Genomic DNA, 14174 nt, shown 5'->3' with positions numbered 1-14174 from the left:
GGCAACTGGCACAGTGCTTTGGATGTGCGTATTTCAGCACGTGGAGTTGGTCAGTGAAGTCAGCCGAGGTCAGCACAGTGTACGTAGGGAGGAAGGGTCGTCCCGCCTCCGTGCCAGGTCAGTCCCGTTGCGCCTCCTCCTGTCCCACTCTGACTTTCGCGCGCCCAGGCGTCTCTGAGGGTAGCGCCCCGACACTCTCCCCCACCCCAAGGATTCTTCTCCCCACGGGACGGGCTGGGGACCCAGGAGCGCCACAGACCCCGTGGACCCGGGAAATCGCAGCTTTGTCATAGCTAAGCTCGCCGCGCTCAGCTTTTCCCACCACCTGGAGGATCCACTCTCCGGGCGTCCTTCCCGACCTCAGGCTGCAGAGAAAACTTGGGGGCGGGGATCGAGGAAGCCTCGCGCAGAGGCTCCTAGCGCAGGCCCAGGAGGAATCCTGCAGCCAACAAGAAGCTGTGCGCACGGCCGGGCTCGGTGCTGACAACAGCTGGATCTACCGGGCCTGCCGCGAGCCTCCGCGTCCAGGTGGGGTCTCCGCGCCCCAATTCCACCCCGCCCCGCCATCGGCGCTCCCCGCAAGTGCGGGGTTTCCACCGGCCCCTGCGTTCGCGCCCACTCACGGTCTCCCTTGCCCCCCCACCCGGAGATGCTCCCGGCGTTCTATTCCGCCCTGCCTTGGCCCGCCCAGCGAACGATGTGACCCCGCCCCCCTGCGGTCTCCCCTCTCCCGGTCGCTGCCCCTGCCCCCACCTGTGGCGCTCCGGGCATCTCTAAAGGCCCCAACCAGAGTCTTCCAACCCACCCGCGAGGCTAGCGCACCAGCAACGCGGCCCCACCCGCAGGGACCCCGCCCACTTGTGGTGCTACCCCCGCCTCCGCGACTTCACCCACCGCTGGCGCGGCAGCCACCTACGACGACCCCCGCGTAGGTCCTCCTGCCCACACCCGCCCCCGGCCAGCCCCTGCCTCTTTCTCTGCCCCTTTCCCTGCCCCTGCCCCTAGCCGCGCCCCCACCCCTGCAGCCCCTCCTGTGCGCTTGGGCCCCGCCCGTCAAGGCCCTTTGGCGCTAGGGCCGGGCGGGGGCGCGGGCGGGGCAGCGTTTCCGAGTCGGGCGCGCCCCCGCAGCGTCTCCATTTCCTGCTGCGCACGCGGACTAGCTGCTGCCCTCGGCCTCCTCGCCTTGGACGCGGACGACTCCCGGGCCCCCAAGGGCTCCTTGCGGAAGTTCCTGGAGCACCTCTCCGGGTCTGGCAAGGCCATCGGCGTGCTGACCAGCGGGGGACATGCTCAAGGTGCGCGCCCCGCTCCGGGCGGCGAGGGAGGGACGGACGGAGAAGGAGAGAAGAGGGAGAAGGGGAGAACAGGGCGAAGGGGATGGGGGAATGGGGCAGAAGAGGGGGAAGCGATGGGAGGACCCGGGGAAATGTGGGGAAGCGATGGGAAGAACTGGGGAGAACAGCGGCGAAGCGATGGGAAGAACTGGGGAGAAGCCCGTGCCCGGGAGCGGCAGGGGTACCTGCGGGGCGGCGGGAGCCGGCAAGGCAACCCCGGGGTCCTTGCCGGGTGGGGCGGAGGAGGAAGGGACATGGCGGTAGGAACCTCCATCCGGAAAATAGTGAGCTTTCCACCCTCTCCGGTTTATGTTTTAAATTGAGCCTGGTAGAGGGGGTCGCCTGGAGCACCTTCCGGGGTCGTTCTGCCTCTGAGCTGTAGGATGGGGCCGGGCTTCCCCTCCGAATCCTGGGTACAGCGCGATCACTTCTTAAGTTGCCCCCGCCCCCCAACTCCGCCCCACGCCACCCCCCAGCATGTCGAGGAAGAAACGGCCGGATGCCTGTGGGCCTCCTGTCGCCTCGGGCCCCGCGCGGCGTGGGCAGGGTCCCGGCTGCTGCAAAGCAGGAAATGGCCGGGGTGCTCTGGGTTCCCGCCTAGCGTCTCCGAGGCGGTCCGGCAGCCCCTCGCGTTTCCGCTGGAAGATTTTAAAAAAGGGTTTCCTGCGCTCGCATGTGCTGTCGCCTTCCGGCTCGTAACAAAACCGAAAACTAAAATGGGTCCCAGGCCCTCCCCGCCAGCCTCCGCGGACGGGAAGGACCAGGAAGCGGGGACTCTGGGACGTCAGCGGCGCCGCAGCGCGGGCTCTGGGCTTCCCCTGTCCTGTAATGTGGAAAGGGCTCTCCAGTGGGGGCCGAGCCTGGGCCCACGACGCGGGCGCGCCGGGAGGACATTTAACATTGAAGAGCGGGAGGTGGTGGAGACTCGCTCCCCAGGCCCCGGGTGCACGTAAGGGCACCGGTGCCCGGGTTCAGGAGGGTGAGGCCTTCTTGGCCAGGTAGCCTTGTTAAATCTATCTGAAAATCACAGATAACTAAGTATCAAGTCGTCACAGATCATTTTAGTATCCTGAATGAGATGGCTACGGAAAACATGAAAACATCGTTACTGGTTACCTGCATGATGCATCCAAAACATTGTTGCCTGCACAGTGGCAGCACTGATATTTGTGGGCTTTTGAACATGTGGACTGGAGTGTTAAGAGCCCTTCAGAGTTATGACAGTAGTTTGATTTGAATGTTCTTTTCTTGGCGAATAAGTGCTGTACATTGAATTTACCCAGGAAACTAGGAAGGTGAACCCACACGAAGGACACAGGCCTGTGGGCTGCTCCAGGCACCCTTAGGGCGTTGCAGGGCCTGAGCCATGCGCTTCCTGCTCAGCCTCCTGAGAGCCCTGACGGCGTCTCTGTTCTGCCTCACACTGGACCCGCTAGTTTCATATTCTTGTTATGGTTCCGAGGCTACAAGCGGTTGGATTCTGTGAGACACTCTCTGTCTTCCTCCTCTGGCTGCTTTCAAATGGGTCGTCTTTTTTTATAACTGATTTTTTAAGCAGTGATTGCTGGGGTGAGTTGTAGTGCTGTCCTGAACTGGGTTTTGATGCTGTGCACATCAGCTGAGTCACCAGCCCAGGGCCCTGTCAGTCCCATTATTAAGCTCATTTCTTGCTCTTCTCATTGTTACTCAGACGCCTTAAAAAAAAAGCAAACTCCTGCTTGCCGTCACTGGCTGAGTTTGGCAAATGGGTGTTTACCCTGGAAAGAGGGGCATTTTGTCCTCTGGAACGTCTAAGGCGCCCTTTGGTGAGGTGGTCTGTTTCTGACCACTCTATCCTGTGGGTGTCCTTCCTGCTTCCACCTTCCCTTTCCGAACGCCTCCGCCTCGAGGGCTTTAATTTTCCTTCTGTGTGTGTGCCACGCAGAGGTTATGACTGTTGTGCCAGTGCCCTGTTTTTTCTTTCTTTCTTTCTTTCTTTCTTTCTTTCTTTCTTTCTTTCTTTCTTTCTTTCTTTCTTTTTTTTTTTTTTTTTTTTTTTTGCTGAGGGCCCAAAACTTGCTGCATCTCAAAAGAAGCAATTGCATCCATTTGTTCGCGATGAGCATAAACTGCTCTTTAAGGGAGACTAATTGGTAAACCCGGCTGCTGTGGGTAGAAAGACAGAGGTGGCCGCGGAAGGAGGGCTCTGCCTCTTGGAAGCCTGCACAACCGTCCTGCTTTCTTTCTTCAATATCCGCGGGGGGGGGGGGGGTTAATTTTAATAAGCCCTGGAAACCAACAAAGCAGGAAAGTGCTAAGACATTGAGGTGTGAGATTTAAAATTACAACCAGCAGCCTCTCATTCTTCCTTCACTGAGGAAGGAAGGAACCAGTTGCCTCTTCGTTTTGGGGCTGCAGGATATGTTTGGCAGCGACAGTGGCCCTTTGTGCTGTGTGACTCATGAATTGAGATAGTTCTTTACTAAGTGTTTTGTGCAGTAGGTATGAAAATGGGGAAAGAGGGAGCACTGTCCAGGGTGGAGAGGCGTGGAGAGATGCTGTGATACATAGCGAGTCCTTTTCTTCTGGGCTCCTGGTTTTCAATCTTTTTCTTTTTTTTTTCTAACAGCTTGAAAGATGGTTTTTGTGTCTTAATTAAAAGATTGAAGACTGTAGGTCAGACCCAAACTAATTCCATTGGCATCAAAGAGAAGGATTCTTTACATATTTATCTATAGGCATAATTGATTTTTTTATTTTTTGCTGAATTATCTGGTTAGTCAAATCATACATTAGAGAAGTAATATTAAAAATTAAAAATTAAAAAATGTATCTGTAAACATATCCCCCTTCCATTCCAGTCTTTGTCTCTGTGTAATTTTAGAACCTTGGGCCATGATGTACACAGAGTTTATATTCTTTTAATATCTTGCTACTTCATTGTTTTCATGTTTAATCTTTGGATTGATGTATCACAGGTTACTTGACCGTTTCTTACAGGTGTTTGGTTTAGTTTTTTTTTTCTTCCCTTAACACTAATGTAAATTTGCGTGTTTGGATGGCAGTTTTAGCAGAATTTAAGGCAGAGTCTCAGTTAGGGTGATGGATCGATTTATAGTCCCTAGTTTGAGGAGGGAGGTGGCAATATGCCCTTTCTTCTAAAATTGATATGTTAAATCACAATGGACGTTTACTTGATTTTGAGCCTTTGGGACTCCTCTGGGGTTCACTGTTATTGCAAGGTCAGGGCTGGGGATCTTCTGCTGGAGAGGCCCCCAGCGTGCCCAGCGCAGGGTCCTGAGTGTGTTGCTGCAGGACAGAAGCTCTGGGCTTTGCCCTGCAGCGGCCGTTGCTCTGGGAAGAGCTGGCTGCTCCAGGAATGAGGCCTATGCTCTGAAGTTCACAGTCAGCAGACCAGCAAAGGTCAGCACAGATGACCTTATATGAATCATTCATTTAACAAGCATTCATGGAATACACATTCCATGCAGTTGGAACTTAGAGTGGAAGGCCATCAGTTCACTGTTGTCTCAGCAGAACTTTGTCCCTGGGTCCCTGTTGAACTTAGAGTGGAAGGCCATCTGCTCACTGTTGTCTGAGCAGAGCTTGGTACCTGGGTCCCTGTTGAACTTAGAGTGGAAGGCCATCAACTCACTGTTGTCTGAGCAGAGCTTGGTCCCTGGGTCCCTGTTGAACTTAGAGTGGAAGGCCATCAGCTCACTGTTGTCTGAGCAGAGCTTGGTCTCTGGCTCCCTGTTGTAGCCTCCGCTCCTAGGAGGTGCACGGTGAGTGTTGGGGGACCCTCCACAGGCACAATTGCTGAACAAGGACCCCTCCCAAGGGTGTCAGCCCTAGGCCCTGAGCTCTGAAGAGGAGGAAGGCATTCCTGGGGCCGACTTCCCTTCTGGATACTGAGCTCTGCACAGAGAGAAACTCTTCCACACTCACTGCAGTGAAGTTCATACTTTAGAGACTGGGGCCTGCATTCCCCAGAATTTCCATGGCCACAGGTGGTGGCTGCACCATGCGACTGGTGTCTATGTTCCCTGGAATTTCTGTGGCCATAGATGGTAGCTGTACCATGTGACTGAGGTCTGCATTCCCTGGAATTTCCATGACTGCAGGTCGTGGCTGCACCATGCGACTGGAGTCTGTGTTCCCCAGGATTTCTGTGACCACAGGTGGTATCTGCACCATGCGACTGGAGTCTGTGTTCCCCAGGATTTCTGTGACCACAGGTGGTAGCTGTACCATGTGACTGAGGGTCTGCGTTCCCCTGAATTTCCGTGGCCATAGGTGGTGGCTGTACCACGGGAATGAAGGTCTCTGTTCCCTGGAATTTCCATGGCCATAGGTGGTGGCGGTACCATGCGACTGGGGTCTGCGTTCTCCAGAATTTCTGTGGCTGCAGGCTGTGGCTGCACCATGCAACTGGGGTATGCATTCCTCGGAATTTCCGTGGCCATATGTGGTGGCTGTACCATGTGACTGAGGGTCTGCATTCCTTGGAATTTCCATGGCCATAGATAGTGGCTGTACCATGTGTCTGAGGGTCTGCGTTCTCTGGAATTTCTGTGGCTGCAGATAGTGGCTGTACCATGTGACTGAGGGTCTGCATTCCTGGAATTTCTGTGTTCGCACATGGTGGCTGTACCATGCAACTGGGGTCTACATTCCCTGGAATTTCCTTGGCCACAGGCAGTGGCTGCACCATGCATCAGGTCCTCTGTCTCAGGAGTTGGTGCCATTGTCTCTGTTACTCCCTTGCCTGACACAGAGAGGCAGTTCCTAACTTTATCACTCCCAGGAAACACACAGGATCCTTGTTTTGGATCCTTGTTTTATTTCCCCATCACCTTTCTCATCAAAGGGAAGTTCACATCCCTCTAAAGCTGAAAATGGTGTGGGGCCCCCTGGTGGTCTTTCCAAGGCATTATCAGCAGGTAAATTAGATCATGCGGGCCAGTGTACCTGAAATGAAAACAGAAAGGTAAGTCGAGTCACTAAGCTTTGGTAGGAGATTCAGGGTCTTTGTTAGTGGCAGAATCATCCGAAGTAAGTTGTTTGTTCACTGCAGATCTAGATGGTTGGCTGTGTCAGGATTAAACTTAGCCAGTGTCGACAGAGTGTCGCTTAATCCTCACGGAAGCGTGTCAAGTACATTGAAGAATAGCTGCCAAGTCTGCTATTGTCGGGAGAGAGGCAGGTACGTCTCTCGCTTAGCCCAGTGCTGCAGGAGGCCGGGCTCACGTCAGGCTGTGCGTGTGAGCGGGTTGGATTTTTAGCACGCTGGTACGGTAAAGCACAAACATCTATTTTTAACTTGTGGGTGACCTTCTTCTGTGCTGCTTGAGTCTCTGTGGGCCTTTCTCTGTTTCCTTCCTGAGGAGTCTGTGCCAGGGTCCCAAGCATTCTCTGGGCTGCACCTCCGTGCCTGCCCAGTGAGGAGCCTCCTTCTGGTGGCTGTGGGACTGGGCTGGGCCCACACTGTCAGCATCGTCTGGGGTAAGCAAGCCCGTCCTTCCACACCTTGGTGTCCCCAGCTGTTGAACAGGGCTAATCAACTGACCGTCAGGATTAATGGGGATCAGATGCCCTCATCTCATAGCCCTGCTTGGTAAATAGCCACTTCCACTCTGTCCTCCAATGTGCTACTCTAGACTTTTTCTTTACCTCCATTTAGCCAGGTGATTCGAGGTGACAGTGACTATCAAGAGGGATGTACAGAGGAAACCAGTGGAAGAGAGCTCGAGGAGCAGACATGGGCACAGGGAGCACAGTGCGGGGAGCATGGATGCAGGGAGCATAGGCATGGGGAGCACAGATAGGTGTAGGGAGCATGGGCATGGAGAGGACGGGTGCAGGGAGAACGGGTGTGGGGAGCACGGATGCCCGGTGCACAGGTGTGGGGAGCACGGGCGTGTGACGCATGGGTGCGGGGAGCACGGGCGCTGGGAGCACAGGGCATGGAGAGCATGTGTGTACTTGCTCTGCTCTGACAGATGCTGCCGAGCATGTACTCTGTGCTCAGATGGGTCAGAGCCTCAGTGCCTCTTTAAAAAAAAAAAAAAATTCTTTTTTTAAAGATAGGACTTCTGTCTTCCTGGTGGCCCCTTTTAGTTGATACTCTTTTAAGCCTGCTTTTCCAGAGAAAAGCTAGGAAGGATGGCCTATATAGGTTCCAGTCTGGGCATATCTGGAAGAATGGGTCTTTTTTAGGTTTGAGTCTGGAGTACCTGGGGACATCTTTGAACCTCCACTCAGAGTCCCAGAACCACGTGTAGAGGCTCCCCAAATGTCTGCTGGGACTTTCCCCTCTGCTCGGGGATGATGAAGAGCAGAACCTCATCCTGCCACGACCTCTGGGGTCCTCCTTCCTGGAGGGCAGTGCCTTGGTGACCAGCGTGTGTAGGAGTCTGAGCTGGCACCTTCGGGCTATGCTGTGCAGTGGGGGCTCATGCCATGGGGCATTCTTGTGTTCCGCACTGGGACTGGTGACGTTGGGCATCCTCGTGCACTGTGGACCACATGGGGTGCACATGAGCCAGACAGCTCCCGGAATTCGGAGCCTGGCTCTGTCTCAGGCCACCTACTTGTCTGTGGCACTTCTGAGGGATTGTGGGGGCCGTATGAGTCTGTGTCCCCACCCTCACTGGCTGGACACCTGTGCCAGGCTGGAGCTTTATGTTTCACCATCCCCTGTTCCGAGTTGTGTGAATATTTATTTTCATTTCCTACTCTCATGAGCTTTCCTTTTTAAAAAAAAAAAAAAAAAAAAATCGGAGACAGACTTTGAAGTCTCCTGGCCCCACCTTTCGTGGACCTAATGGTATTGCAGAAATTATGACTTCAATTATGTATAATAACTGGGGCTACTTTAAAAGTCATGTAAAGGAACAAGGTGGAGTAGCCATTTCAAGCTGTACATCATGCTGGATTCTTAAGTGAACATTATCAGGTTTTCAACACATTTTCTCTTTTTATTTACTTTGGAGAATATAATGGATGCTCAGAAGCTGTTGGAATTTAGTAAGAGGAAGTTATCCTTAAGAAGCTATTTAAGCAAGGGGACAGTTGGAGTAAACGTAAATTATGAACACACACCTATTCCAAACCAGAGAAATAAAAGCATCAACTGTACTGGGGTTGAAACTTGGGTGTTAGTGTGTCTTTCCTGCCCACAGTGACTGTGGCAGTGCTGTGGGCAGGAAATTCTGGAAAGAAGACTTGGTGCCAGTGGTAATTTTTGTGACGATTCATTTGCTTTCAGCTCAAGTGACTATAGTCTTACTTGCAAATGACTAGGTCTCCACCAATGGAACACAACACTGACATAGGACAAATGAGAAATGACCCTTGGGTTTTTAACAATTATTATTTTTAATGGAAACATTATAGTACATATCCATGCGATACAGTGTAATATTTCAATACATGTTTTTCGTGTGTAATTAGCAACTCAGGGTAATTAGCATGTCCATCATCTCAAACATTTGTCATTTCTTAATGCTGGGAATATTTAAAATCCTCTCTTCTAGCTGCTTGAAAATATACAATAAATTGTAAACTATAGTCACCCTACAAGGCTATAGCACACTAACCCTTATTTTTACTATCTAGATGTAATTTTGTATCCATTAGCCAACCTCTCCCTTTCTGCCTTCCCGCCGCCCTTTCCTGTCTCTAGAAGCCACTGTTCTACCTTCAGAGGGTAGAATATCGTTTTCCACATAGAGATCTTTAACCTTCTTGGTTAGATTTCTTCTGAGGTATTTTTATTTTTATTTTATATTTTTGTAGTTAAATGGGATTGCTTTCTTGATTTCTTTTTTCACTGGCTCATTGTTGGTCTATAGAAATGTTACTGATTTTTCTATGTTGATTTTGTATTCTGTAACTTTATTGAATTTATCAGTTCAAAGAGATTTTTGCTGGAGTCTTTTTTTTTTTTTTTTAGTATATAAGAACACATTGTCTGAAAACAGACAATTAGAGTGCCTTTTTTCCACTTTGGGTGCCCTTGATTTCTTTCTCTTGCCTGACTGCTCTTGAGTAGGACGTTCAGTGCTGTGTTGAATAGGGGTGGCACAAGTGGGTGTCCTTGTCTTTTACAGATCTCAGATAAAAAGCTCTTAGTGTTTCCCCATTCCCCATTATGTTAGCTGTGGGTTTGTCACATATGGCCTTTATTGTGTTGAGGTATGTTTCCTTCAGTGCCTCGTTTGTTGAGACTTTCTATCATGAAGCAGCGTTGAATTTTATCAAATGCTTTTTCTGTATCTATCAAAATGATATTATGGTTTTTGTCCTTAATTCTGTTGATGTGATGTAGCATGATTATTGATTTGTGTTTGTTGAGCAATCCTTGCATCCTGGGATAAATCCCACTTGATCATGGTGTATAATCTTTTTGATTTGCTGTTGGATTCAGTTTGTTAGTATTTTGTTGAGGATTTTTGCATCTGTGTTCATCAGGGATATTGACCTATAGTTTTCTCTTTTTATTGTGTCCTTGTCTTATTTTGGTATCAGGGTAATGCTGGTCTTGAAGAATGAACTTGGCAGAATTCCCTCCTCTTCAATACTTTTGGAATAGTTTGAGAAGAATTGAAATAAAAATGTGTAGAATTCAGCTGCAAAGTCACCTAGTTCTGGGGTTTTCTTTGTTGGGAGACTTTTTATTATTACTTAGTCATACATGTTACTCATTACTGGTCTCTTCAGGATTTCCGTTTCTTCTTGGTTCCATCTTGGTAGGTTGTACGTGTCCGGGAATTTATCCATTTCTTCTAGATTTTCCAATCTGTTGACATACAGTTGTTCAAAATAGTCTGTTTTCTTCATTTTTATATTTGTTAGTTTCAAGTTTATTTAGTTCCTCTTTGATCTTTGTTATTTCTTTTCTTCTACCACTTTTGATTTTGATTTGTTCTTGTTCTTCTAGCTCATTGCAGTTCGTTGTTAGGTTGTTTATTTTAAATCTGTTTTTTAAATGTAGGAGTTCATTGTTATAAACTTTCCTCTTAATACTGCTTTCGCTGGATACCATAAACTTTGATATGTTGTGTCTCTGTTTTCATTTATTTCAAGAAATTTTTAAATTTCCTTCTTCATTTCTTCATTGACCCATTGGCTATTCAAGGGCATATTGTTTAATTTCTATGTATTTATACAGTTTTGAAAGTTCTCCTTGTTGTTGATTTTTTTTAAAAATTAAACTTTTTCTTCTAGGGTACATGTGCACAATGTGCAGGTTTATTACGTATGTATTCACGTGCCAAGTTGGTATGCTGCACCCATTAACTCATCATTTACATTAGGTATATCTCCTAATGCTATCCCTCCCTCCTCCCGCCTCCTCCCTCCCCACAACAGGCCCCGGTGTGTGATGTTTCCTTTCCTGTGTCCAAGTGATCTCACTGTTCATTTCCCACCGATGAGTGAGAACTTGCGGTGTTTAGTTTTCTGTCCTTGCGATAGTTTGCTGAGAATGATGGTTTCCAGCTGCATCCATGTCCCTACAAAGGACATGAACTCATCCTTTTTTATGGCTGCATAGTATACCATGGTGTATATGTGCCACATTTTCTTAATACAGTCTGTCATTGATGGACATTTGGGTTAGTTCCAAGTCTTTGCTGTTGTGAATAGTGCTGCAATAAACATACGTGTGCATGTGTCTTTATAGCAGCATGATTTAGAATCCTTTGGGTATATCCCCAGTATTGGGATGGCTGAGTCAAATGGTATTTCTAGTACTAGATCCTTGAGGAATGACCACACTGTCTTCCACAATGGTTGAACTAGTTTACAGTCCCACCAACAGTGTAAAAGTGTTCCTATTTCTCCACATCCTCTCCAGCACTTGTTGTTTCCTGACTTTTTAATGATCGCCATTCTAACTGGTGTGAGATGGTATCTCATTGTGGTTTTGATTTGCATTTCTCTGATGGCGAGTGATTATTGAAGCAGGACTAGGCGCAGACAAAACATGATGGAAGGCTACATGCATCAGCTAACAGAACAAAACGTTTTACAGTGCTTTCTCAAACAATGTCTGGAATTTACAGATAACACTAGTAGTTTTGGTCAGGGGTTAATATTTTTATTATTATTTTAACCACCAGGGCCAGGTGGTGGTGCCAAGGTCGTCTAGCTATTTGTCTTACTTCTGTTTCCTTCCAACTTTTTGTTTTCTCCCCCTTCTCCTGTCTTATAAACTAGGGAAAAGGGGAGACGGGGAAAAGCTGGGAAAGACAACAGGAGAAGTGGTGGTCTCATTCTATATTATGAGCATTTTTTCATGTCTCTATTGGCTGCATAAATGTCTTCTTTTGAGAAGTGTCTGTTCCTTGTTCTTGATTTATAGCTTTATTCGTAGAGTCTGAGAATATCCTAGATGTTATTTCAATTTTAGAAAAAATGTATTGAGAATTCTTTTGTAGCCTAGCATGTGGTGGATTCTAGAGAATGTTCCATGTGCTGAGGAGAAGAATGTGCATTTTGTATCTGTTGGATGAAATGTTCTGTAAATGTCTGTTAGGTTCATTTGGTCTACACTGGACTTTAAACTTGATGTTTTGTTGTTATTTTTTGTCGAGATGACCTCCAGTGCTGACAGTGGGATTTTGAAGCTCCTACTATTGTTGTGTTGGTGTCTCCCTGTCTCTCTCTGTCTCTCTCTCTATATATATATATACACACACACATATATATGTGTGTGTGTATATATATATGTATGTATATATAAATTTATTTGAGACAGAGTTTTGCTGTTGTTGCCTAGGCTGGAGTGCTGAGGTGCAATCTCAACTTATTGCAAACTCCACCTCCTAAGTTCAAGTGATTCTCCTGCCTCAGCCTCCCAAGTAGCTGGGATTACAGGCATATGCCACCATGCTGGGCTAATTTTTTGTATTAGTAGAGACAGGGTTTCATCATGTTGGCCAGGCTGGTCTTAAACTCCTGACCTCAGGTGATCCACCTGCCTCCACATCCCTCCCAAAATGCTGGGATTATAGGCGTGAGGCACCACGCCCGACCTCTCTCTCTATTTAGATCTACTAATATTTGCTTTATATATCTGAGTGCTGTGTTGTTGGGTGCACATATACTCGTAATTGTTATGTCCTTTTGCTATTTTGATCTCTTTATTATATAATTATCTTTTTTTCTCCTTTTTACAGTTTTTGACTTAAATTGTGATTGATCTGAAATAAATATGGCTACTCTTGCTCACTTTTGATTTCCATTAATGTGGAATGTGTTTTTCCATCCCTTCACATTTAGTCTATGTGTGTCTTTGCGGCTGAACTGAGTTTTTTTGTAGGCAGCATATAGTCGGTTTTTCTTGTTTTAAATCCATTCAGCCCGTCTGTATCTTTTAATTGGGAATCTTGGGATTATTTTGCTATTGATATCACAGTCCAGACATTAAGATTTTCTCACTTAAGTTGCTTGTACACAAATTAATATGAAGAGGAAGTAAGAGTTTTTCTGTTGTCCTTTTGAAGAGAGTGATGGATTATTATTTTGACTTCATGCAAGTGAGGGACTCACCATGCCTGTTGGGATTTTAGAATTTCTTTCCTGTTATTAGGAACAGCAATGATCTGTAATGGGTTCCTGGAATCATCCAGTGATGGTCTGAATATCTTAAAAGTTTCCTTTCCTGTCTCATTTTCTATTTCTCCCCTAGTAGCCATGCAGCCGGGGCAGGACATGGCCTTACATTTCCTTGGTTTCTTGATGATTTCTTAGGTTTAGTGTTTGTCACAGTTAGGATTCTGGATAAAATCAGCCCTTCTGGGAAGTGTGTAAGTCAAACAAGGACTTTCTGGTGGCGTTATACAGGTTTCCCATGCCCCATGAGTACAGGAATAGCTCCCTGGGGAAGGAGAATGGGCACATGATGGCAGGGAGCCATTCTTGGATGGTCCCATCGTTCTGCAGGAATTGTCATGCAGGAAGAAGAAGCACGTGGCGACTGAGCTGGTAGTGATTCTGCTGATAGTTTTGATCGTTATGATTTGCTCCTGAAAGGTGATGTGGGATGAACTGCAATATTTAGAATGCTGACATTCCTTGAAACAAAGATATAGAAAAAGGCTTATAATTGCATGATGCCTTGTAGTTTTCAGCTGCTCTCATGTGGATCCTTTTTCGTCCTTCCGAAATGCTTTCTCAGGAGAGAGCGTTGTTCTTCATGTATAGATGAGGAGCCTGGGTTTCAAATGGTTAGGAATTCAGCGCACGCATTGGAATCTTTAGTTTCCTGGAACATTTTCTGTTCAAGTATAGACCACATGGCCTCTAAAGGCTGGCTCATTCTTAACACCGCGATTGGGGATCCAGCCTCACATCTGGAGTGGGTGGCAGGAACTCCACAGCCATCCTGGGTGCTCTGGGGTGGGGTGGCTGAGCTGTGGCAGCCCCTCCCAGCTGAGCAGCAAGGCTGGGGAAAGCTCATTCCATTCCCCTTGGTTCTAACCAGGTAGAGGCTTACACTGCACATTTCCTTAGCTGGGAACCTTTAGAACTTTACATTTAAATCTAATCTGTGATCCAGGGGGTAGACACATGGGTATTCACTGTACAATTCCTACATTTTTTGTATATTTAAAATTTTTTTTTGTATGTGTCATGGACGACAAAAGAAATGAGACCCCTTTGAGTTAGCTTTTCTGTATAGCATCTTCTAGAATCAGGAGGCTGGACAGGGTTTAGTTTCATCAGAAATCTGAATCTTTCTGGTCAAGAGACGGCACTATTAAGTTCTTGGTTGTGTGGTTTCTGGGAAAGAAATATTCTAAATGAGTTCCAGGAATCACCTCTGTGGGATTTCTACAGGAAAAATGACCA

At 47.8% G+C, this 14174-nt stretch overlaps 1 protein-coding gene across 1 annotated transcript in view; it reads left to right on the top strand.

Annotated features, from left to right (window-relative positions):
- Positions 1-364: 364 nt before the first annotated feature.
- LOC119621355 (uncharacterized) overlaps positions 365-14174 on the top strand; it is a gene marked incomplete at its 5' end in the record, with an annotated part of 61949 nt that continues 48139 nt past the window's right edge. Inside the window, 2 exons of the mRNA XM_073013931.1 lie at positions 365-533; positions 818-1295. Coding sequence (XP_072870032.1) covers positions 365-533; positions 818-1295 — 647 coding nt within the window. The remainder of the gene's footprint in view (positions 534-817; positions 1296-14174) is intronic.

This window comes from Chlorocebus sabaeus, unplaced genomic scaffold, assembly GCF_047675955.1.
Source record: "Chlorocebus sabaeus isolate Y175 unplaced genomic scaffold, mChlSab1.0.hap1 unalloc_scaffold_109, whole genome shotgun sequence".
In the NCBI taxonomy this organism is placed as follows: Eukaryota; Metazoa; Chordata; class Mammalia; order Primates; family Cercopithecidae; genus Chlorocebus; species Chlorocebus sabaeus.
This window is presented reverse-complemented; position numbering and strand designations above follow the sequence as displayed.